Genomic DNA, 23099 nt, shown 5'->3' on the forward strand with positions numbered 1-23099 from the left:
GAGGTAATTGCTCACTTGGTTCTGCTGCCCTGGAGTTACTGCAGAGCAGACCCCTGGAAAGACACAGTGCAGGAAAATAATCCTATGCTGCAATAGTGTTTCACACCTGCATAACCATCTAAAAGAGATCTCATCTGAGCAAAGATCACAAGGCTCCTGAGATGATTTAATCTGTGATGGAATGACATCTGGGAAACTGCTGGAGTACTACAGCAAAGGGCACCCAGTGTCTCTGTCCTCACTGTTCCATTACAAAGTCCGAAATGAACCACACTTGGATGTATAACCTGAGCTTTGGTGCACCTGCGGATCCTGTTGAGCCAAGGGCTGGACTCTCACGAAGTGGGCACACAGTAGTGGCTGTTTTTCTTGGAATAATCTTGTTTTTTGGTTTCTTGAATAACTTGATTGTCCTCATCCTCTTCTGCAAGTTTAAAACCCTTCGTAACCCAGTCAACATGCTTCTCCTGAACATCAGCATCAGTGACATGTTAGTGTGCATCTCGGGCACTACCCTCAGTTTTGCATCCAACGTCCGCGGCAAATGGATTGGAGGGGACCATGCTTGTAGGTGGTATGGCTTTGTCAATTCCTGCTTTGGTAAGAGTTCAGTGGTGATTCTTAACTATTCTTTGTAACACTGGTGCATAAAGCAACGTGATTAGGGAGCTAAATGCTCTTCTGTGGTGAACAGAAGGATAATTTTATTGCCTTGTTATGGTCAAGCACAAGTGACCTGCATAGTTTAAAACATTTTGAAAAAAAGACTTTAATAAAAAGAGTGGCATAGATCTAATACATATTTCCTAACATATCTCATTCTTCAAAATTACTTATTTCTTAAGAGCTAAAAATGGAATCTAAAAAAAGCAAGCCACTTGAGAGTTTGATTAACTGTATGAACATATATAATACTTCCCTCTTTTTCAGGAAAATATATGCCATTTTGGACTACAGGTCCCTCAGGTCCCTGTGGTTTCTGTCATGAGCAAAGCCTCCTGAAAGTAGTCTATTTACCATTTTTAATTATCTCTCAATCTATAATATGAATTCCTCATATCCCAGATAGTGAGTTCTCATCATTAAATGATTTCTCTTCTGCAAAGCAAAAGCTTTATTTTAGAATTGCATGCTTGCAGCTTCAGTAGAAAATTAACAGCAAGAATAGATTTGTCAGAAGTGACAGGAAAAGTATTCAGTGTTCTTCTCCTGTCCAGACAAAATTCTTTTGCAACTGTCTTCTGCAGTGCTAGATATAAGTGTTGTAACTGGACTTTTTTATTATTATTAAAAGAAGATAAAGGACAATGAACAGAGGGCAGCCTTCATCCCTCCAAGGATGAGGCCTGTTGTATTACCAAGCAGTGACCCTTCCTTCATGTATTCCTACATTCATAAAAAGATCCACCTAAAGCATGAACTGGCCTGTGGGTGCATGTCTAGATGTGATCCTTACCTAACCCAGACCAGGCACAGCTCCCTCTTCTCTACATCCTTGCTTTTGTGCCTCCAGGCCACGAGGACAGGACAAATGCATTCCTGGCTCTCCTACCACCCTGGATTGCAGAACATCTTGTGTAGGCCCTTTGACCCAAGAAGTGCTCCCACAGCATATTTTGATGAAAAATCAGGATATGGATTCAAACACGTGTTCTCTACCTGACTTATAAGCTCTTTGCTATTTCCAGTGGTATGGTACCTGTCCCTTCCTCAAATGTGCGCTCTACTCATGACCATTAACTCATTCTGGCAGCTTCCTCTGGGAAACTTCTGCTTTGCCCAAAGTGAAGGCTCAGGAGTTAACAATGCTGTGCAATATAAGAACACTAACTTTGGCCATCCAAAAATAGACTCTATGGTCAACAATGCCTTGGCTTGTTTTGGTAGTTTTTTTTCAGGTGGGTCTGTACTGAGCAGAATGATGTCTTCTTCCAGGTTTGTTTCCATTTTTTGTGTGTTTTATGAATTCCAGTATTTCTGTAAATAGTTTTCTTAGGCAGAAAGAAGTTAGGACTTTTTTTGTCTCCATACTTTGAGCTTTCTTTTTATTATTTACCAGTGGGAGGGGGGAATAACATTTGAAGGGGGGGGGAGGAAGAGGTGGGTGTTCAAGGGCTTAGAAAAAAAGGTATGTTAAAGGTGTCCTTTTGAGCCTGCTGGCTTCTGTCTGGATACATGTGAGTTATCATCCCACTGACTGGGGAATTAAGCCTGCAAATGGGTAAGTTTCTTCAGGGTGTTCTGTTTGTGGAATAATTCTTCAAAGTCAGATCTATATGAATCGGATGCATGGCAGGAATGCAGATTTCTGTGCTATTGTTATACCTGTTTCCATGTGATAGTTTCTGCTATAATTCTTAAAATTGATTAGATCATCAAAGGACACACAAGCAAACAAAGCAGCAAAACCCAGAGTGCAAAAGGTGACCTCAGCTCCTCCAGGTGATGCTGGTGCTGTCCGTGGGGTGTCCTGGGAAGCTGAGGCAGCCTAAATGCAGGTAGTTATTAAACTGTGCATAGCTCATGTGAAAGTCTTGCAGCACTCACATTTTTTCTTTCATTAGTGTGTATAAAGGACATAATGAAGAAGTTTGCTTGCAGAGTTATAATTAAAAATGTTGATTGGGATATACTGTGAGTAAAAGCAAATAACAATAGCAGGTTGCCTAACACTTATGTGTCTTTACAAACGAATTTTATCTGCTGATAAATATCATTATTTGTCCTTTAGCTATTCCTAAAGAAATCTCATACATTTATTAGCTAAAGAATTAGATTTCCCTCCCTCATGTCTGATTTTGACCCATCAAAGATAAGAGAAAGGGCCCTAATCCTCAAGATCCAGAACAGAGATGTGCAATAGAAAAGGTAATTAAGACAAACTGAAGTTCATCAAGTTTGGTAAGAATAAATGCTTCAATATTCTTATTTGTTTGTTTGTTTTGTTGTTTTGTTTTACTTTTTTTTTAGATGATCCTGCTAGGACAAATAACAGTATAGGAACATACTGCTAATTAATGATATTAAGTGTTTAGGGATATGGTTTTGGGGTAATTATAGTGGTGCTAGTTTGTTGGCTGGACTAGATGATCTTGAAGATCTCTTACTACCTTGATGATTCTACGATGCTCTAAGTTCATTGACCCCACTAGAATTGCACTTTCTCATACTAAATGAAGGTATGTATCTTTTTTTTTTTTTCTAACTGCATTAATTTTCTAAATCAGGAAGAAACTTTAAGTGCAACTAATCTTCATGGCTTGGTGATTATTCCATGATGTGTAAGACACACCTAAGCCAAATACAAACTGTTAAAATATCTATAAATACAGTTCATTCTTACAAATCTTTGGAAAGGACTGTATTTTAAAGTTCATTTTTTTCCCTCTCCTACTTGTTTTATGACATGGTGAAAGTCACTTTTGTGTTTTAAACCAAATGGAGAGTGAAGGTGTTATCCTTCAGGTCTGTAGCTTGGATGAAACCCAAAGGAGTGAAGTAGGAAGCCAAGATTTGTGAGAGATCTCTCTCTATTTTTTTCTTTTTTTTTTTTTTTGTGTTCCTTTTGTTCCTTTTTTTCTTCTTTTTTTTCCCCCCCTTTTTTCCCCCCTCTAAACCATCTTATCTCTTTTTAAATCACATGCCTGGGATGTGATCTGGAAAGCAGATCCCATTCCCCTGCCAGCAGTATTGACAGTGTAATGTATGTTGATGTCACTTAGTGGGAAATTGAGTCAACTATTTACCAGGCAATCCATTGCCTACCCCAGGCACTGAAAAAAATATGACCCAAGAATGAGCACCAGGGGGTTGCCATGGGCACAGTGGAGAAAAGTTATGGATAAAGTATAGTCTTTTGGTTTAATTAGTTGCTGCTATCCCTATATCTGCCTTGTGATTTCAAATCATACATGGAAAGCACAAGGTGTGGAAGCTAATGGGAAGTGGAGATGCTGATCAGTAAGCACGTAATGGGGATTTTAAGGAGAAAATTAACTATTGTGAGATCTGCTATGTAAGTATGAGCTGTTGGGTCTTGATCTGGGGAAGCACCAGGAATGGAGCTGGAGGAGAAACAGCATGGCCTGTTCCCAGAGCAAATGATTTTACGCTGGTGCTCGTCCTTGATTGCAGCTCTGTTAAGTAGGTCACTGCAGTGGAAATCGCACACGTCACTGAGCTGGGAAAATGGATGGATTTTTAAAATTTGCTGCCATTACCAACCACTTCATCATGGTTTGATAGGCTCATGGTTATACATTTAAGCAAACATGGAAAATGACACAGGGATAGGATCTATTTTCACAGCTGAACTCTCAGTAAACTTTTCAGGCAAGGTGAAAAAAAGGATGGTTAAATATATAATAAAACTATTAAGCATTATATTTTAATTTAGGGAAAAAATATTATTTTTAAGGCACTCCCATAGAGACCACATACACAGGAAGTGATATGCCATCCTAGGATTAAGTTTGTTTTACAGTTTTCACCATCTCACATGTAATCTCTGCACAGTGCCTTACTAAACATTTCAAATCTCTGGATAGATGAAAATTTTCAGAAAAAAAAAGTCTTTTCCCAAGATACTTGCATTAATGTAAACTTCCCAAACATGTAGGACAGGCAGAATTTGAGCTCAGATGACTTATGGAGTTCATTCTTAGAATCACTATGCCATGTCATATCAGGATAAAATATTAAATAAATTGATACATATGAGAAAGACAAAGCTGCCTCTGGTTCCAAAAATCCAACACTAGATTCTAATGCTGGAAAAGTTCCAAGGCACATTACCAGCAGGGAAATTTTTGTGCCTGTTGAACTCTTAGCTCTTATTTTCAGGTGTCTGCTGGTTGTTTTCTCTTTCTTAACTTTCATGGTGGTTAAAATACATGGCAGCTTACCTGAGAAGTTGTTTCCAATATTTAATTGTAAAAAATGAATTCTGAGTAGTGTTGTGTAAAAGAACATCACTATTCTAGAAGAGCCAGGGATGCTTATGTCATATGAAAGCTGTGTGACTCGATGTCTGTCTTCCCACACAGCATCCTGTCAGTCCTGGGTGTAGCAGAGAGCTACAGTCCCATTTGAACTGAAGAAAGGCATGTAGATGTGTCCTAAGGTCCATTGATAACTCAAGGTCATACTTAAATGAGGACTTTAAACTTGTTAGAAACCCTGTACTCAACTCTATGGGTAAATAATCTTTACAGTCATATAAAGCAGTTATCAATTTATTCCCTTGTAAACTGCCAGAGAACACAATGAATGAGAAATGGAGCTGCTCGTGATTTTGCTTTAAAGTTCAGCTGCCTCATGACCTTAAACAAATTATTTTCTTCTAAGTATTTTACCTTGATTTTATATGCTGTGTCTTAGACTCACTGCATTAAACTAAGGTACTTACCTTTAGAGTAAAGACTTCCAACATATTGGAAACTCTCTGTTTATGGGATGCAGTTGAGGTCTCAAATGTAATAAATGACTCTTCTTTGGAAAGATATGGGTTTTTTTCCACAGAAAAGACATAATCTCACATGACTTGATCCTGCAAGAACTCATCCAATGTTTTCTGAGCTTCGATGCAGCAAGTACTCATCTCCCAATGCAAAACCACTCTCAGCAGCTCCTCACTGCCACTTAATCACTGACTGCTCCTTTTCCAGTGGGCTTGGGATTAAAGGTGATACTCCTATAAATAAAGCTGGTAGCAAGCACAACTAATCTGTAATGCTTAGGGAAACATAGTTCTACAGCAGACCCTGAAAACATTCTCTGTTCGAAGTGTCTAGACTCTGTTATGCCTGCAGTCACTGTGACCCATGCAAGCTTTCTTCAGTAGTTGGTCAGTATCAGAAATAATCGGATGGTTCAAAGAGGGGGGAAACTAGTTCCTGACTCATGGGAATAAGAAAAAGTTCTTGTATCTAAAAAAAAAAAAAAAAAAAAAAAAAAGGAGAGAGAAATGTGTCATGACCTATAGGGCTTTAGTTACTTTAATACAGTGTAATAATTGACAATTTGTCCTGAATTTTTCTATGTAATTTCCAGCACCTGATATACATTAGAATTTTATAGTAAACAAAAATACAAAAGTAGTTATTAAGAAGTAGTTATTTCTCTTTTGGCATTTTCTCTTTAGAGAAACTGAAATTAGCCTGCTGTATTTTTATTTATATAACTAATCAATGAGGTACTGTATATTATTAAATTCATTTCTCAGGTCCATACTTACATGGAAAAAATGCTCAACCCCTTAGAGACAGATGGGAATTGTCTGACTAAAATCAGACATTTACCAATCCCCAAGGCTTCTTTTATAATCAATAGAAACCAAATCTGTACTGCCAGCATGGAAACTGTTTGACAAATCAGAGACACTCTCTTCTGGGTGATATGTGTCCTAAGGAGCCCAAGCTCAGGGTTCCTTTCATAGATACCTGCTCTGTATCTTTCTGAAGTCACGGCATGGCCTTCACAAATGGGTTGTTTATTACTTCTTTTGTCTTTCTCTGGTTTTCTTTCTTTTGCTTGCAATTTGCTCCCCACAGAAAAGCAGGACCATGTCATTCAGTTTACACATTTATAAGGTGTTACAGACTATAGCTGTTGATGTTAACAGCATTAAGACCCTGTGATATGCACTAGGTGTCTGTATTAGCAGCCATGGTTCTTTCTCCTTTCCCTGGTCTGAGTAGCTCCAGCTGGGCCCTATCTCCACACCAGGGTGCAGTAGGACTCTGGAGTGTACCAGAACCCCCACATTTCCCTCCTCCCCTCTCTCATCTTTCATCACTGCAGAAATTCAAGCAATGGCTCAAACAGGAGCTGGAGAGTGCTCTGAAAAGATCCTCAGGAACCCTCAGTTTGCACCAGCATCCACATGTAGATAGAAACACTTTTTCCATTAACTGTCATCCTGAATGTTTTCTGCCATGTTTTGTTGTATGATCTAGAATCTAGAGTTCATTTTCCTAATGCCTGTACAAAAGAAAACAGCAAAAAACGCGCAGAAGAAATAACAGCGAAGGATGGACAAATGGGTTTCGTGTGTGTGTGTCCCTGAAAAGAGGGACAGAAAAACAAAGGACTTTTGTAAAGAAATCGATCACCCTTTGGCATTTTTGTGTACAGATGTGAGCTGTCAATGCAAAAAAAGTGTTCTGCCTGTGCCCAAGGTATGTTTCTGTGCATGTGCAAGTGACTGCAGATTTCTGCCAATATTTGATCCTTTCCAATTGAGCAGCCATGCTTGCAGCACAGTCACATACTTTTGGTTCTGTGTTATGGCCACACATTGCAGAATGCTGGAGACTATGCAATGAAGTACACAAACAACATCAGTTCACTTGGACATCTTGAACAGGAGTTTAAAGATAAAGACCATGTTGGATCTCTTGCAGAATTATCCTGATGGTGAATTGAGTCTAAAAGGTCTTGTCTATAAGCCCTGCTGGAGATGATGAAACAGCATTTCTGTCAGAGCTCAAGTTTAATCGTTGACATTTCCAGGTCCTTTTCCCTAATCCTGGGTCATGGCATTAACCCAGACAATGCTGTGCCTGATGCTGGCTTTCTTTTAATTTAGGAAAAAGCAGAAGCCAGCTCTGTTGGTAGTCAGGTCACATATGTGTGAAAACGTATGTCATTAAAATGCAGCTGGCTTTTTGGTCCCTCAGTAGATATAATGGAATAAAATAGAGCCTAGTAAATAAGCAATATTCACATTACAGAGCAATGGACTTTGCCTGTGAAGGGCAATTGAATCATATTATTTTTAACTATATGTTTAACAATCTCTAGGAACTGTTAACACCATTCACATCCTGACACAGCTGAACAGAAATTGGTATTTTTTGGGAAACTTTCAAGCTTCCTTTGTAGGCCCTGAAATATGCCAGAGAGAGGATGCTACCTTTGGCTGTTCACATCCAAGTTACCAAGTGACAGTTTCTTAACTCATGACATTCATTTTCTGTGTCCTTTTCTTTTTGGGAAGCATTTAAGCAGTCTTCCAGACAAATAAGCAAATGAAACTTAGAGAATTTTCAGGAATAAAAGGGATACAGAACTATTGGCATAGTTCCAAATAACAACAAAATAATAGGTGATAACTATAAAGTCTTCTTTCCCCTCAGCTGTGGCAAATACTTAAAAGTAATCATTAGAGTTTGTATTCTTTTTCCTTTTGCTTGGGGCTTTTTATGTTAATGTTTCTAATTTTAAAAGTGTATTAAGTGAGAAAATAATTTTGTTAAATTAGTTTGCTGACACTAAAAAAAGAAAAATAAGTTTCTTTGAAAGCTGAAACTGTTCTGCTTACATCTTTGATTTTCTACATATCAACATTAGCTGAGAAACTGCTTCTGAAACTGAAGATTCAGTAATGTCAATGAACTACAGGCTCTACTGATTCACAGACCACTTAATTGCTTCTGTGGATTTCTCAGCTAATGTGATTCACTTCTTAAATAATCCAAATGGCTTCCAATACTGGGAGATTTGTGGATTTGGTTTTGTTATGGATTGTTTTTAAAACTAACTCAGAATCACCTCTGTCCACTATAGACTTTCCTGTGATTGATAGAGGTGGGAGGAACATTTGGTATCTGCAGACAGCAAATGCAAGGGAGCACCACTCCAAGCAGGCATTTCATCCCCATGACATCCCCCCATCCCATTTCTGTGCTTTCCCTCCTGAGCAGCATGGGACCTGCTTGCCCCTCTCTCCCCTCCATGCTGTTCTGGCCCAGCGAGCATCAGGGGATCTGATCAGGGGATCACCACATGCAAGGGTGAAACCTCAGGTTCCTGGGGCTGCTTGGCTCCCAGGCATCTCTCTGTGGTCTGGATGGCAAAGCCTCTTATCAAGGTCACCTGGGTACCATCTTTTCTACCATTGTGACAGACTTCACCTGCTTCAGCTGAAGGTTTCCCGTGCCAGCTATCAGCATTAAGCTCAATTGCTCTGGGCTATTTCAGCCAACAAGTCCTGCCAGCATGTTACAAAATTATGTTAAATTTGCTGTTTGTAGTTCCTTAAGCCTATTTCAGAGACAATGACAATATGATGGAAGTACAGTCATCCTGTGGCCAGATACAAACTTCTGCTGTTCCTTCAGAAAGTATAGTAGCCACAGAGCAGCAGGCTAATGACTCACTGGGCTAAGCTGGCAATCTTTACATCTTTATATTTCACAGTGTTTTATTAGAGGCAGACATTCACTACCTGCTAATTTTCTATTGCTGCTTTTCAGTTATATCTTCTGTTGTTTCTTTCCCCCACTCCTATTTTTTATTTTTTCATTGGTTTCACTGATGCAATTAAGAGCAGAATTGGTGGATAACTATGGCAAGAAGGAATCAAGTTAATAGGCTTCAGATGAATCAAAAGAAGGAAATTTCTTTCTGATGAATTATTTTTGTAGAGATTTATAACAGTAGAAATTTGTTCAGGACCAAATGACTATCAGAAAGTAAGGTACCAAAAAGAAGACTTGATTGTAAAAAATTTTCGTAAGGAATAGATCATCTTAACAAATCAACAGCCATGTAAAACTTTTCTTGGATTAGGACTTTGGCAATTTCTAAAATTCAAAACCATTAGTTAATTCACATATATGGCATTTTATTGCTTAATATCTAAGCGTTGTCTGAGTCTAGGACAGACCTCTGAGTACTGGAATAACACATTAACATCTGGCAAGATTTGCTTCCAGCTAAGAAATGGTATGAATTTTACAAAACCATAGATAATCCTGTTTAACTTGACCTTACGGGGATTTTAGGAAGTGCAGTGGTTAGACTTAATCTGCATGAGCACATTGAAGCACTGTTGTTTGCCAGATTTGCAGTTTGGGGGTTGTGTTCTGCATTTGGGCTGTTTGTGGAGTTACAGGGGATGTCTTTAGACTGATGGTTTAATCACCCTAATGAAATGAGGCAAGCTGTTTGGGTGCTGCACAGCAGGCAGCCCAAGGCAGGGCAGGGCAGGCACTGCTCTCCCCTTCACTTCTGGCAGCAGAGCCAGCACTGCCTGGGAGGCCAATGGCCATCCCTGTGGCTGATCTGTCTGCCTCAGTTCAGCAGGAGCTAATTAGAAACAGTTCTAGGGTAGGAGTTAATATGGTAGTGATGACAAGTTCCAAATTCTGCCTCTCAGCGAAAGACTGGAGTATGTACACTGCATTTGCTTGTATATTATCTATATGTTCTGTATACTAACTATGGTGCACCAAGGAGCTCTTCTCCCTGAAATTCTTTGTAACGAATCAAAGCAGTTTGTCATAATTTATCCAAACTTCAGAATTCTGCTCTGTTTTTAAACTGCTCAATTTTCAGAGAAAAGACATGTGGCAGTGCAAGAGGGCCAAGGTCCAGCAGTGGCTACATGAGTTTGTTTAGGACTGGTTTACTACATGCACTTCTTAAAATTGAAAATGTTTTTCTATTTAATATCCTTGAGAGAGGCAAAGATCACATCACAGGAGTACGATGTAAGGCTGCCAGAAAAATATGCTAGCCAGGATTTAAATAGGCTTTTTCTAATGGGTAGAAAGCAGGTTATGAGGCAAGACAAAGCCTTAGCTTAAAATATTTTGAGATAAGAGCAGTAGACATATCACATTCTGGTTTGCTTCATGGAATATTTTCTCTACTGGTCAGTTTACAAGTTAATGTCTTTTCTAGGGTTGTGGGCACTCAGACCTTTGGAAAAGAAATACTGGTATCAGATACAAGCAGGTATTAGCCTCTTACTGTTCTGCAACTGTTTTTTTCTTATCATTTCAAGAACTAAGTTATGCCTTGCAAAGTGTTCTTCATATAGATATCAAATATATGCTACTCAAAGTATTTTGCCTAGCTATTCTTCTGGAATACTAAGCTGAAAGCTGAGATAATTTTCAGCATCCAGTGATATTTTTCCAATACGTAGTACCACAGCCTGTGATTTGTGCTGTAGGGATACCTATCTCCCCTGAAGCAGTACTTTTGAATCTAATAGGTCTTCCTGCAGTTATCTCCCATTCCACTGGCTCTCAGGAAACCTGCAAAATTTTAGTATGCACAATATATCAAGGAATTCCACTTATTGACTATGTACTATGCAAAGAGAATTACCTTCTCCAGTGTTCTGAGTCTACAACCTGATGATTCAATTTGAAAACCTACTTAGTGTAGGAAACACTAAATAATTTCCCTGTCTACGTTTTCTCTTTCCTTTCTCTGTTTTCCTTTTCTGATGCGTACTGATGTTTGCTTTTCTAAATGCTGCTGAGTGTTGCTGCTTAGGGGCAGTGGTTTGTGTAAAGTTCTCTATCATTACTCTCTTTACAGAGCAGTAAGTCAGAAACAATTATTTTGTATTTAAAGCTAGGCCTGTTTTCCTACATATATGGCAGTTTACATCAGTATTGCACCTCATCTGCTTAATGGCTCTGTTTCATGTGGTTGTGCTGCAGTCAGATTTTGTTGGTTTTGAGTTATTCTGTGTAGTATGATCACAAAACTTGTTACTTTCCCCCCATCTTTTCCAGATCATTTATTAATGTAATGAACAGCCTAGCACAGATCCAGGGGAAATTTCCTGTCCACAGTTTTAGTAAGAAAACAAATTTTTCTCCTATTTTTTATTTCCTACCTCTATTTAATTATTTATTCACATGAAGATTTCTGTTATTGCATGGCAGCATACTATCCTTAAAAGCCTTAGAGTTAGTCAAAGTTGTTTGAAAATCCAAGTAGTTTTTATCCAAGTAGGCATTACCCCTGTATGCATGGTGCTGTCAAGGACCTGTGATGAGTTAAGTCAGGGATGGCTTCCCTCCAGGATAGCCACACTTGCCCCAGTTTATACCAGATACCTCCACCACTATACTTTCTAGTGCAATTTCCACCCATCTATCCAGTGTTGCAGATTAGACATATCGATTGGGTGAAAATGTATTGCAAAGGATTTCTGTTTGCATCAGTTACATTTAATTTTTTAATGGATGTGGCAAAAGATGTCCTCTTTGATGTTCTTTGGAGTGGTTAAGGAATGGGGAATACTGCTTTTCCTTGTCGCACATCCTTCAGCCATCACAGTGATCTTGGACAGAGACAGGAGCAGCCTTCTCTAGTACTTCATCTAAGTCCACACTATGTGAGATTGTGGGGCTGTAAAACTGCTCAGGAAATTCTGGCTCAAAGGCAGTGTAAAGCCTGGTCATCATATTTTGAGACTGCATTCATGGTATCAGATATGACTACTTATTGACCAGTTAATATCTAATTAGAATAAAAACCAATTTGACCTCTAGACATTATGAAAAACTTGACTCAGAAGAGTTAGTATTTGTAGTGTGCTCCAACCCTAGGAATGGAAACTGCCAAAAAAACACCCCAGATTATAGAAAGTCTCTAGAAATATGCTCTTATTATTGAAAAGAAGCAGTTGGGTTCAGTGAAAAAGAGGGGCTCGTTGGAAGGATGCTGGCTGTGTGCTCTGGTGGATGCTTGGCTCATTGGCTGGCAGATGCTAACACCCTCATTTCACCTCTCAGCTTGTCTGGTGCCACGTCCCACATACAGAAACCCTCTGAGACTGCAGGTTATGTATTACAGCTGCGCACATCCTCAGCACGAAGGAAGGTCCTGGGGGTGCCCCCACGTTTCCAAAGGAGCAATTCTAGCAGGAGATGGCGTGGCCATGGGGAGGCAGAGTGAACCTGACTGCCCCGAGAAGGTCACATCCATTTCTGCTTTTCTCACGCACACGAGCCCCTAAGATTTCTCCCGAGTTGTTGCTGTACAGGAGCTCCATCTAGTGCTGACATGTTTTATTCCTATTCCCTAAGGCGGCAGAATGAATGTACTGGTGCGGAGGCAGCCAAGGCAGGAAGCTGAATTTGCCAGGGCCAGGCTGCTTTCCAGATTGCAAAGGGGTCCTGCATAACATAGGGAAAGTGAGACAGAAGTGAACGTTCAGGGATGCTTCTGTACTATGCTGGTATCACTGAGATGCAAAAGGTAATTCTTTGCGCTGTTTATGCCACTAGGAGTTTGTTGTTTGGATGGATAAGCATATTAATAACATTGCAGAAAAATACAATAGTACTCAGTGATGCACATTAAGTCACCAGATACAGCTAGGAACTAAGACCACCTTAAATTACAAAATAAACACCTTCTAAAATTCAGCCAAGGAGGAGGAAAGAAAGAGGAAATGCTGAAATGTTTATTTCTTATTAAAAGTAATACATGCTCTCTGTATTGAAGATACCACCACACACAAAGGAAAGGGTGTGTTGCCCAAAGGATGAAACACAGAAGTAACCATTGAGAAAAGAGCAAGTAAATTTATTGAACAGGACCAGTAATGCTTGTTGTCATATTTCTCCCAGCAGGGTTGGATCCAACAGTGATTACTCAGTGATTTCTTTCAAGTGCAAAGTTAAACTGAGACTCCCATTGGAGTTAAGCAGGAAAATAATTCTTTGGAGAAGAGAAAGATTGCCTGTTCTAATGGACTCATGATTCCAAGTCATCTTAGCAAAAGAGAACAGACAATTACAGGCATTAGATTAATGGCAATTGGTAGATTTATTTCTATTCAAAGTGAGTGATTGATATCTGAGATGGCCTGTATTCAGAAAATGGTTGTAACTGTTAATGTTCAACAAAAGATTGTGGGAAATATTTTCTCAATTTCAAATAAGTAGAATTGCTTTTAATGCATTAAAAATCAAAAGGAAATTGTGCTCTGAACACTAATATGTAGGAGCAACTTGAATAAGAGTCACCAAATTAAAGAATATTTTATTTTTGACTGTTTTTTCTAAGTTTATATTATAAATATTTAATAGGCATATCCAAATAAAGCCAGTAGTGTTTCGGAAGCACACCCCATTCCCAGCCACTTCTGTCAGTTTATGAGGTATCCATCCACTCCTCTGCAGTTCATATCCTTTCTATTAGCCCTGAACTGATCAGTTGTTACATCCATATTGTGGTTTCACTATCTCATGAAAAGTTCTGCTGTGATTTCTGCACTTGCTGAACTTCAGACAAATCAGATTAGTACTGGCTGGTTGTCCACCAAGACCAGGCCTCGCTTTGAGTCCATTCATCTTACTCTGAAATATCCTCTAGGTTCAGCTTTATTTTTAACTCTGGAAAGGTTTGGGTTCTTCTGCCAAAATATGCTGGCAGTCGGATGCAGGCTCAAAAAATTTGTATCTCTTTTTTTTTGGTTTGGGACAGAAAAAGAAAAAGTGGACAAAATTCTGGAGGTTTAGTGAAGAAGGAGCAGTAGCCATATATGTCTGCCAGTCTCCAGATCTGTTTGAATATCTTCTGAATATTAATTTGTATTTCTCATCTCAAAAAAATGAAAAAAAAACCGAAACAAACACCAACCCCCCAAAAAACAAAAATTGAAACTTTTGATAATAATATTTTGTGAAATCCCATATTCACAATCTCTCACATGCTTCTCTCTCAGATTTGCTCATTTTATGGTACCTTCTCACTAGCCCTGCCGGCAATGAAAGTTGCTATCTAATTTAACAGTGTTCTAACAATTTAACTGAATGCATTGCATTCCAGGCTGCCTATCCCAGATTTCACACACCACTCAACATTCTCACTGTCACTTTTCTATGCATAACCTCAGTGGAGACTTGTATATGACATAGATTTTTCCCTAGCAATGGAAATGTCTATTATGAGACTCAGAGCTAGAAGGCAAAATGGAGTTCAAATTTCTATTTAAACAATTGACAGTTTTTGTTCTTTTGTTGTCTGTGATGCTCTGACTTAGGAGTTCTTTATATTTTACTAAAGTGTATATGTGTCCTGGTTTAGGGTAAATTTGGGAGGAAACCTCCTAAGGGGTCCCTCCAGGAAGCAAATTCAAGCTCCCCCCAGCTGGTTCGGGAGACATAAATCTCCTTCAAGAAAAGTGGAAAAGACTGTTTATTTAACAAGCAAAGTATTCACAAACATGAGGAAATGAATAATATTAAACAATGGAACCTCTCGTTGTTCTGAAGAGATGGCAAATTCAGAGAGATTCCTTTTGTAGCTCAGAGTCCTTTCCGTGGGTATGTGCTCAGCTCTCTCCCAGTCTCTCCGGGGCTCAGGTCCAGTGTCCCGACCTCAGTGCAGCTTGGGGGGCCCCCAGACCATAGTCCTGGTGTTCCCGGACTCAACAATGGCTGAACAGTGCCCAAAAAGCCTGGCCTCAGCTAAGGAGAGAAAAAAGAGCAAAAACAGCAAGGGAAAACTCCCTGTCTCTCTGCAGAGCTCCGAGAGCACTGCTTATCTCTATGTTTTGAATACAGCTGCAAAAAAGATTCCACTGCTTTTCCTTCTCTCCCCACTTCACTCTCAGATCTAGTTTTAAAGGTGCAGAACTTATTCCTGAGCTAAAAAGATGAACGGGGATAGAAGTCAGCATCATATAGTCACCCCAGGACAATATGCTATGAGAAAATCAGGTCAACAAATAAGCGAGACAGCTTTTGAAAGTTTCTGCTTTTATCATTACAATATTCTTACCTCCTCACCTACAAAGAAATTTCTGATGGCAGCAAATACTGGAGTGAGTGCCACTGTATTTTTGTGGAAGAAATGTATTGGTTTTAATGGAAGCAGAGCCCGATAGTTTTAGTTATTAACATTAACTTGTATATAAAAAATGGAAACAAAGATGATGATAGAGTGGATTGCTCTTACAAAGTCTCTAATGCTGTGGCAGTTTTTAGGTAAGATACTTTCGCCCAGAGCAGCAAAATTGCTCCTGAAGAATAAGCAACCATTAGAAAAAGACTGCTTTTTTTTTTTTTTTTTTTTTTTTTTTTTTGCCTCTTGCTGCATCTAAACCTCTCTTACAAATACTAGACCTACAAATCATATGTCATGCATAGTTCCTGGCAGATAATACTAAGGTATGTTTTCAGCAAGACTTCTAAGGAGATACAGAAGTACAAATAGATTGGAAATGTCATAACTTTTAAGTTATGTGCTTAAATTGTTTATGTTTCATTGTCACATGTGGAGTGTTTTATTTCTTCAGAGAACTATCAGAAATGCTCTCATTTAGATTCAGGAAAGTTATTTCCCTTGAAAACAGTACTGAATCACTGATGAAACTAGTTTTGTGTAACTCAATAACATATTTATGTGATACCACTCAGTAGAACAACTTGAACTCAAAACTTGAAATTTGAGGTATTAAGAGGCTTAATTTGAAGAGAGCTGTTTCTTACTGCTGTTCCTCTGTGTTTAAGTCCTTGGGCAAGCACAGTAAAAGGTGCTTCATCCAGAAGAAAGAGTTAGAATACCTCAGCATAGGATTCCCCAATATTCCCAACTTGGAGTGTATCTCCATCTTACCTCCTCCATCTTATTATGCCACAGAGCTTTTTAGCATATTCTGCAGGTAAGAGAAAAGCTGATTTAGCAGCCGAAAATTGAAGGACTAGAAAGAAGGGAACACAGATGTGTTAAGACACATAACATTCCTGAGAGACCCTACCTGTTGCTCCTGTTAGGTATTTACCAGCACAACCTTTGTAAGTGGAGACCAGAGCATGCCTCTTCCATCCCTGCTAATGTCCTTCCAGCACGGCACTCCTCCTTGCTCGCTGCCTCTCCAAGTTCACTGTTCACCACTGCATGGTGGCCTGGCTTCAAAAGGAGAGGTGCAACTTTTGGTGGGTCCCAGCCTGCCAGCTGCTGGTTCACGTTCCTTTTGTACTTCCAGCTGCATGATGTCCTTCCCAGGTGTCCTGGCTGTGGAAGGGGGGGCAAAGCTCAGCCTTGTTTGGATGTGCTTGCTATTACATAACGCGCACAACATTGTTTTTGGCGTGGTTTTTGGGGAAAGCCAAAAACTGTCACCTCTGCCTGTCTCCTTCCCAGTTCCTCCAAGACATGGCTTGGAGACATTCTGAAAAACTGGCAGCCTTTGCTCCAAGACATTGGGCTGGAAAGCAGCACTGGTGCAGGAAGCATCTGTGGAGAACAAAGGGGTGGAGAGGAGTCTGGTCCCAGTCAAGCTGAGCTGAAAGAAGCAGAGTGGAACCAGTTGAAGCAGGGTGGAACAGGTCAAAGTGGCCATGCCACATGGAATTGAACCAGTGGAACACAGCGATCTGGAAAAAAACAGGCATTACAGCACAGCCTATCCAGATTTTGGGGGATTTGTCCAACATGATTTTCATCATCTCAGGCTTGGGAACAGGAGCACTGACTGCAGGAAGGGCCCACCATCTTTTCTTCATCTGGAAGAACCAACAGCCACCACTCTTTGTCCTGGTGGCCACACAGAACTAAGCTGAGGTAATGAACAGCTCCTTGTGCATAAAGCACCTTCTCTTCCTGTATACTTTTTGTTATTAATATTGCTGCTATTTCTGTGCTTTTCTTATTCCATTGCTGTTTGCTTTCAGTAAATTATCTTAACCTATAGTCCCTGCCTTTGTCCCTTTCCTGCCAGAAGGGCGGGGGTAAGAGGAGTGGCTTATTTAGAGATTGATTTCTGGCTGGTGTTAAATCACCAGACCAGATATTATGTGAAAGCTGCCCCCCAGGAGCGGGTATTACATGCACACACATATATGAATGGAGTCTTGTGAATGCTTGAAGCATCACTGTTTCTCTTCATTCAGCAACTCATTTAAGCAGCAATGGTGGGAGCTGCTGTTGGTTAACCTCTGCCACTTGCAGGCCCCTCTGGAGTAAATAGAGGGTCCTGTAGATGCCATGTGGGAACTTATTATCCCCCTGATTCCCCCTCTGCATTTTTGTACATTGCTGGCTGATGGGTGCTCAGCTTGCACCATCCTGCCATGGGGCTCAGCAGCAGAACAGCCAGGCACACCCCAGTTCCATGCCTTGCACCAGGCTCCCAGCTGCCTTTTGCCCTGTCTCTGGCTCAGCAGCTGGGTTTGGGCTGGATGTGGGCTGCAGTGGTACTGGGACGTGTGTGGACTTGCTGTGGGGTTACTGAGCTCAGTACAGACGATGCAGGGAGGGAAAGGTGATGTAAAGGCCCGAAGACAGCACAGCAGAAGAGTGTGAATAGCATGTGCAGGTAACAGAGAATTCTGTTTCCAGCAGTAAAACGTATTGACTCAGCCAAGCCTGAAGGATTGTGTGCTGATAATAACAGAGTGTGAGAACTCATGGGTGGAGTATTCTGCATCCACTGATAGGAGCATGACCTCAAGGAAATGCCAACAGGGAGCAGCAGTCTTGCCTCAGACATACAAGGTTTGTACGGGCAGGATTTTGGGCAGGATTTGTAAGCAATGAAGGATTTAATGACAGGGGACTCCTGAAGTGTATAAAAGCTCTATCCAAAACCCAATTTGTTGCCAGGGAGATACATGTAAGTAAGGGGTTTTATGAACTGATAGCTGGAGTCTCTTGTTCTCTCTGTTGCACAAAATAAATTCTAGGCAAGACTTCTTAAGCACAGACCCTGTGGGTATGACAGTGAGTGAGTGAAAACTGTGAGACAGTGCCTGTGAGTAGGTAAAATCAACCTTCATGGAGGGTGTCAGAAATCCATCTTGGGTTTTTGCAAGCCCTTGGATTTTGTTTTTCTTCATTAATTTCTTGTTGAAGAAGGTGCTATTGTATCCCTCCATTCTCAGTCTGCCTAAGGTTACCTGTGTTTTCATTGCCCCTGGTCCTTGATAATTGGAACATAGTGCAGGATATCCCTGTCAACGTGCAATCAAGACTGGTCCAGGAAGCCCCAGGACTCTAATCATGATGTATTGTAATGACCTTCAGATTCAGAAGGATTTGCTCAGATGGAGCAAATCTCAGTTTAAGAGGGCAAATATGTCTAAGTTAGTAGTCAAAATGTTGATCCAGTGTAGGCTGAGTTCCTGGGATTCTCAGTTTTTCATAGCCTCCAGACCATGGGGGAGCTCCATCCCCTTTCCAATTACTACATCAGTGAGCAGCATAAACCATCAAAAACTAATAAGAAAATGTAATGCTTTTAGCTAGAACCCATGGGAACAAAGTGTGATGATTTGCTGTGCCTTTCACAGCATACTCTGTGCTATGCTGCCAGGGAAAAATGTACAGATCCTTAAATAAAAGTAAATAATAGATAATGTCTCAGATGATAGCCCTATAAATAGATGTCTGCCCTGGTTTATGACTTGAAATTTAATTTCTTGCACTGTACTCACTGCACCCAATTGCTGTGTAGCAAGGCTTATGCTCCACACCCAGCTAGTCTCAAAGTCACTTATTTCCATGGTTAACTTTTAAATAATTATCTATTCCTGTAATGCAATTTGCAGTGGAATTTTTGACATTTTTCAATACTGTTCAGTGAGAATCTTTTTATTGTTCCTATATATGCATGAAATGTTGGGGGAGCAAATTACATTTCTCACTGTGATTGACTCCTGTGGAGTTATTTGTCTGGGTACCAGCTTGAGGCTCTAAATATTTGTTGAAAGTAAATTCCATTTAGATTTGCAATTTGTGAACCTAATTTCAGTTCAGTTTTAGAAAAAAATTACTCATTTGAAATGAATATACACAGTCTACACAGTCATAAATGTTGCTACTCAATAAGAATGAAACATTGGCATAAAGAATTATAATTATTTTCTTCTTTTCATAGCTTGCATTAATTTTTTAAATTTGCTTTTTACTTATTTAGGCCATGGAGATTGTGCTCAAGTCTTTTCTTCAGGGACAAACCAAAAGTATTTAATTGCTTTTTGTTTTTAAGCCAAGATTCTCACTAATTCCTCTGACTGCAACAGTCAGTGCATGAAATACAATACCAGATAACAGCAGGATTTCTAACAAAGGTCACAACAGTTAAATGCACCTGGATTTAAGAGAACTCTGCTTGCAAAGCTAGGAGGAATAACGAAAACTGGGAGGCTTTATTGTAGACTCTGATCCTTCCTAGCCCGGCTATCATGGCCAGAGGCTACAGAGAACTCGATGATTTTATGCAGAAAGAAAATCTGACCTGGTTGGTCGGGAACTAAAAAACTTTAATACTAGAAAATACCAAGCAGCAAGCTGAACAGTTTGTACTGAACGAACTGGGAAGGATGGTACAGGGAGGTTAGTTCCATGCACGAGGGCAAATGGCAAAAAGGCAGGTGTTAGGGCATGTCAGGGGTATTTATAAACTTGGAGGAGGGGAGGAATTAGGGTGGAGTTTAGGGAGGGGAACCAATAAAGAAGGGCAATTAGGAATATTAAAATTATTGCAGCAAAAACGAACCAATGATAACAAGGGAAACAGGGAACTTTCTGGCAATCATGAACATACAAGAACTGGAGGATTCTGGGGGTGATTTTTACTCACTATTACTGCAAGGGTTTTCCCCATGGCATTAAGTCATGATCCTCTGCACTTTTATTGGAGCTAACTCCAACACTTTATTCTACTCAAAAACAGTTTGCAAGAAGAGCGTGAGGAAGGGCTGAGGAAACTACAAGCCTGTTATTCTAAAATCAGTACCTGGAAAAATTATGGAGAGGATCACACTAGGTGCTATAGACAGGTATGCAAAGGACAAGGCAATCATCAGTTTTTTACTGGCAGCTCATTCACTGCAAGCTGACAGGTCATGTACACCTGATCCTCTTATTTTATTTCCGGCTGTGTCAAATTAAATGCTGAACACAAAACCCGGTTTTGCTTTTTTTACGAAATTATGTTGTTTCAGTCCAACAAATTATTATCTGTTGTAATTGATGAAAGGATAGTGGTGTATTTCTAGGATTCAGTTATTGAATTAATAAAAGAGTGGGACTAAAAAACCTGTTTGGCTGGGGGGTTTTTGTTAATTAAAATGCTGAGGATATTCTCAGCAATCAGGGACATTGGAGCTGCTCCGTCCCAACACTGGAACAAGGTTACTCTTGGCGTGGTTTGGTTCTGACCAGACTTGGCTTCTGTGTTAAGGTAAAATGCCATCCATCAGCAAGGTTGGATGGAGCTGCAGTGTTGGGGCACATCTTGTGACTTTGTGTACACTGCCCAGTGTCACACAAAGTAGACTAAGAGGGGGTTACAGTGGCTCCTGTATTTCCTGTTTCTTCCTCACCTGAGTAAGAGGTATCTTAATTAATTTCAGCCAATTCAATCAAATGTATCTCATCGTTGGAAAAAGCTACTTGTTAAAATTTTATTTTGATTTTGGCTTTAAATTTATATTTCTGTCTTTCAAAACACCAGTTCTATTTTTTAAAAGTACTGGTTTTTTTCTGAAAAGGTAACGGGACTTACTAAGTTTGAACCATATAAAGAATGTTGAATTCCTGAATCTCTTATAAACTACCTCTTCAATGTACTCCTCATTTCTCCTTGTCTTGAAGGTATTAGAAGTCAATGTATAGTGTTATTAATTGTAGTGCTATTAAAAAGTTCAAACCTTGAAGTTTTACTGTGCCAAACCCAAAAATAATGGCATTTTTTCCTGAGCTTTTGTGGTCTGAGATTCCATAAATTACAACTCTTGTCCTCCAGAGAAAAATGTAGCTTGTTTCATGTCAGTGGAGCTAAATAATAATAAGGTGAGTGAAGATGAATTGGCTCCTGCCAAGACGTGTAATTAAGCGTCATGAATTTTCTTCTGTATAGAGAAGAAAATAATTTTCTATAATTTAAAGGCAACTCTCATGCTTTTGTCTGATTGCTAATATTTGATTTATTCTTGGCTGACATCACCATGATCCTAATTTAGTATCTGAACAATTATTCTATGCTGGTGTAAGACAGAACTTTTCTGTGTCTGTAAAACAAGTAATCCTGCATTTATGGTCAGTTGTGTCTTCAGAGCCACACCGTAAAGCCATCCATCATAAATACCAGTGTGAGAAAAGCTGAGCATCTTCCTTAGGCAATAGGTGAGGAGGAAGTGTAAAGGTATGCCATAAATCATGACAATACAAACCGGAAGAAGCTGCTGGGCAGTAGCACAGCAACAGGGATGAGCAGGCAGAGCTGGCAGCCAGGATGGACCTGAGAGCCCGGCGGTGAAAGCGGCAATTCAGGAAGCAGGGTCCTGAACAAGGGAAATCTGAACAGCCTATCTGGGTTTTCTAGGCAGCCCCACACATGCAGGAATGTAGGAAATCCTCAATAAAAGTACAGCTCACTTGCCATCTCATCAAAGTAGTGAAAATGCAGTCTCAATTGCCATCAGAGGTAGAGCAAGAACAATAGATCCTTGCTGTAGAGCACCCAGCTGGGACAGGAGAGATTTCTTCTTCCTGAGACACTTTTCTGTTAGTCCGTGACTGTCTAATGTAAAGTACAGAAATAGATCTGTAACAGCTGACAGAGGTCTAAGTTTCAAATATAAAATCTGGATTTTTGCCTTAGGTACCTGCATGAACTAAATGTTTTTGATAGAGAGGAGCTCTTTAGTGGAGCAGATAAAAAACGTAGAAAGAGGCAACGCTAAGAAAGTGAAGATAATTAAGTGTGGGCTGGGAGCATGAAGAGAGCAGTAGATTCTTTGCTCTTGAGTCCAAGGGCTTTCAAGAGCAGTGTTATGTAGGAAATTAGATTAGGTGAGGGATGATGAGAAAGTGTCCCCTGTCTCTAAAATAGCCTAGCCTTAAAGCAAGTTTATAAGTCATCTGAATTTAGTGGAGCTATTACAACTGTAAATGTATCTACTCTTTAGGACTGACTTCCCAGTAATGTATGGAAAAAATTTATTAGACTCTTGTAGCAAGGAAGACATTTTCTTCTTCAAAAGTTGCCTTATTCTCACACCTTAACTTTCTTTTCCTCTGAGAAATAAGGTATCCTATTGTAGGAAGCAACGCTTGCATTTCCTACAGGTCCTTTGCTGTACCCAGCTCTGCACAAAGTAACTGCAAATTGTTGTCAGGATGACAGAAATAGCTGTGCCTGCATCCAGTTAACTCAGAAATGAGCTGCTGAATTGTAAGGAAAAGTGGAGCAAAACATTGTGCCTGAGGAGAATATCCCACTGCCCCCTCTGTAGGTTTGTGTGTGGGGTTTTTTGCCCAGGTAAAGGATAGAGTAGTGCTATTCCCAAGGGAAGTCTTTGATTCGCCTCTGTTCTGTGCTGGGGAAG

At 39.9% G+C, this 23099-nt stretch overlaps 1 protein-coding gene across 1 annotated transcript in view; it reads left to right on the top strand.

Moving 5' to 3' along the window:
* The first annotated feature begins 254 nt into the window (after positions 1-254).
* LOC134058008 (pinopsin-like) overlaps positions 255-23099 on the top strand; it is a 75831-nt gene continuing 52986 nt past the window's right edge. Inside the window, exon 1 of the mRNA XM_062515065.1 lies at positions 255-600. Coding sequence (XP_062371049.1) covers positions 264-600 — 337 coding nt within the window. The 5' untranslated portion in view covers positions 255-263. The remainder of the gene's footprint in view (positions 601-23099) is intronic.

This window comes from Cinclus cinclus, chromosome 2 (assembly GCF_963662255.1).
Source record: "Cinclus cinclus chromosome 2, bCinCin1.1, whole genome shotgun sequence".
Taxonomy (NCBI): domain Eukaryota; kingdom Metazoa; phylum Chordata; class Aves; order Passeriformes; family Cinclidae; genus Cinclus; species Cinclus cinclus.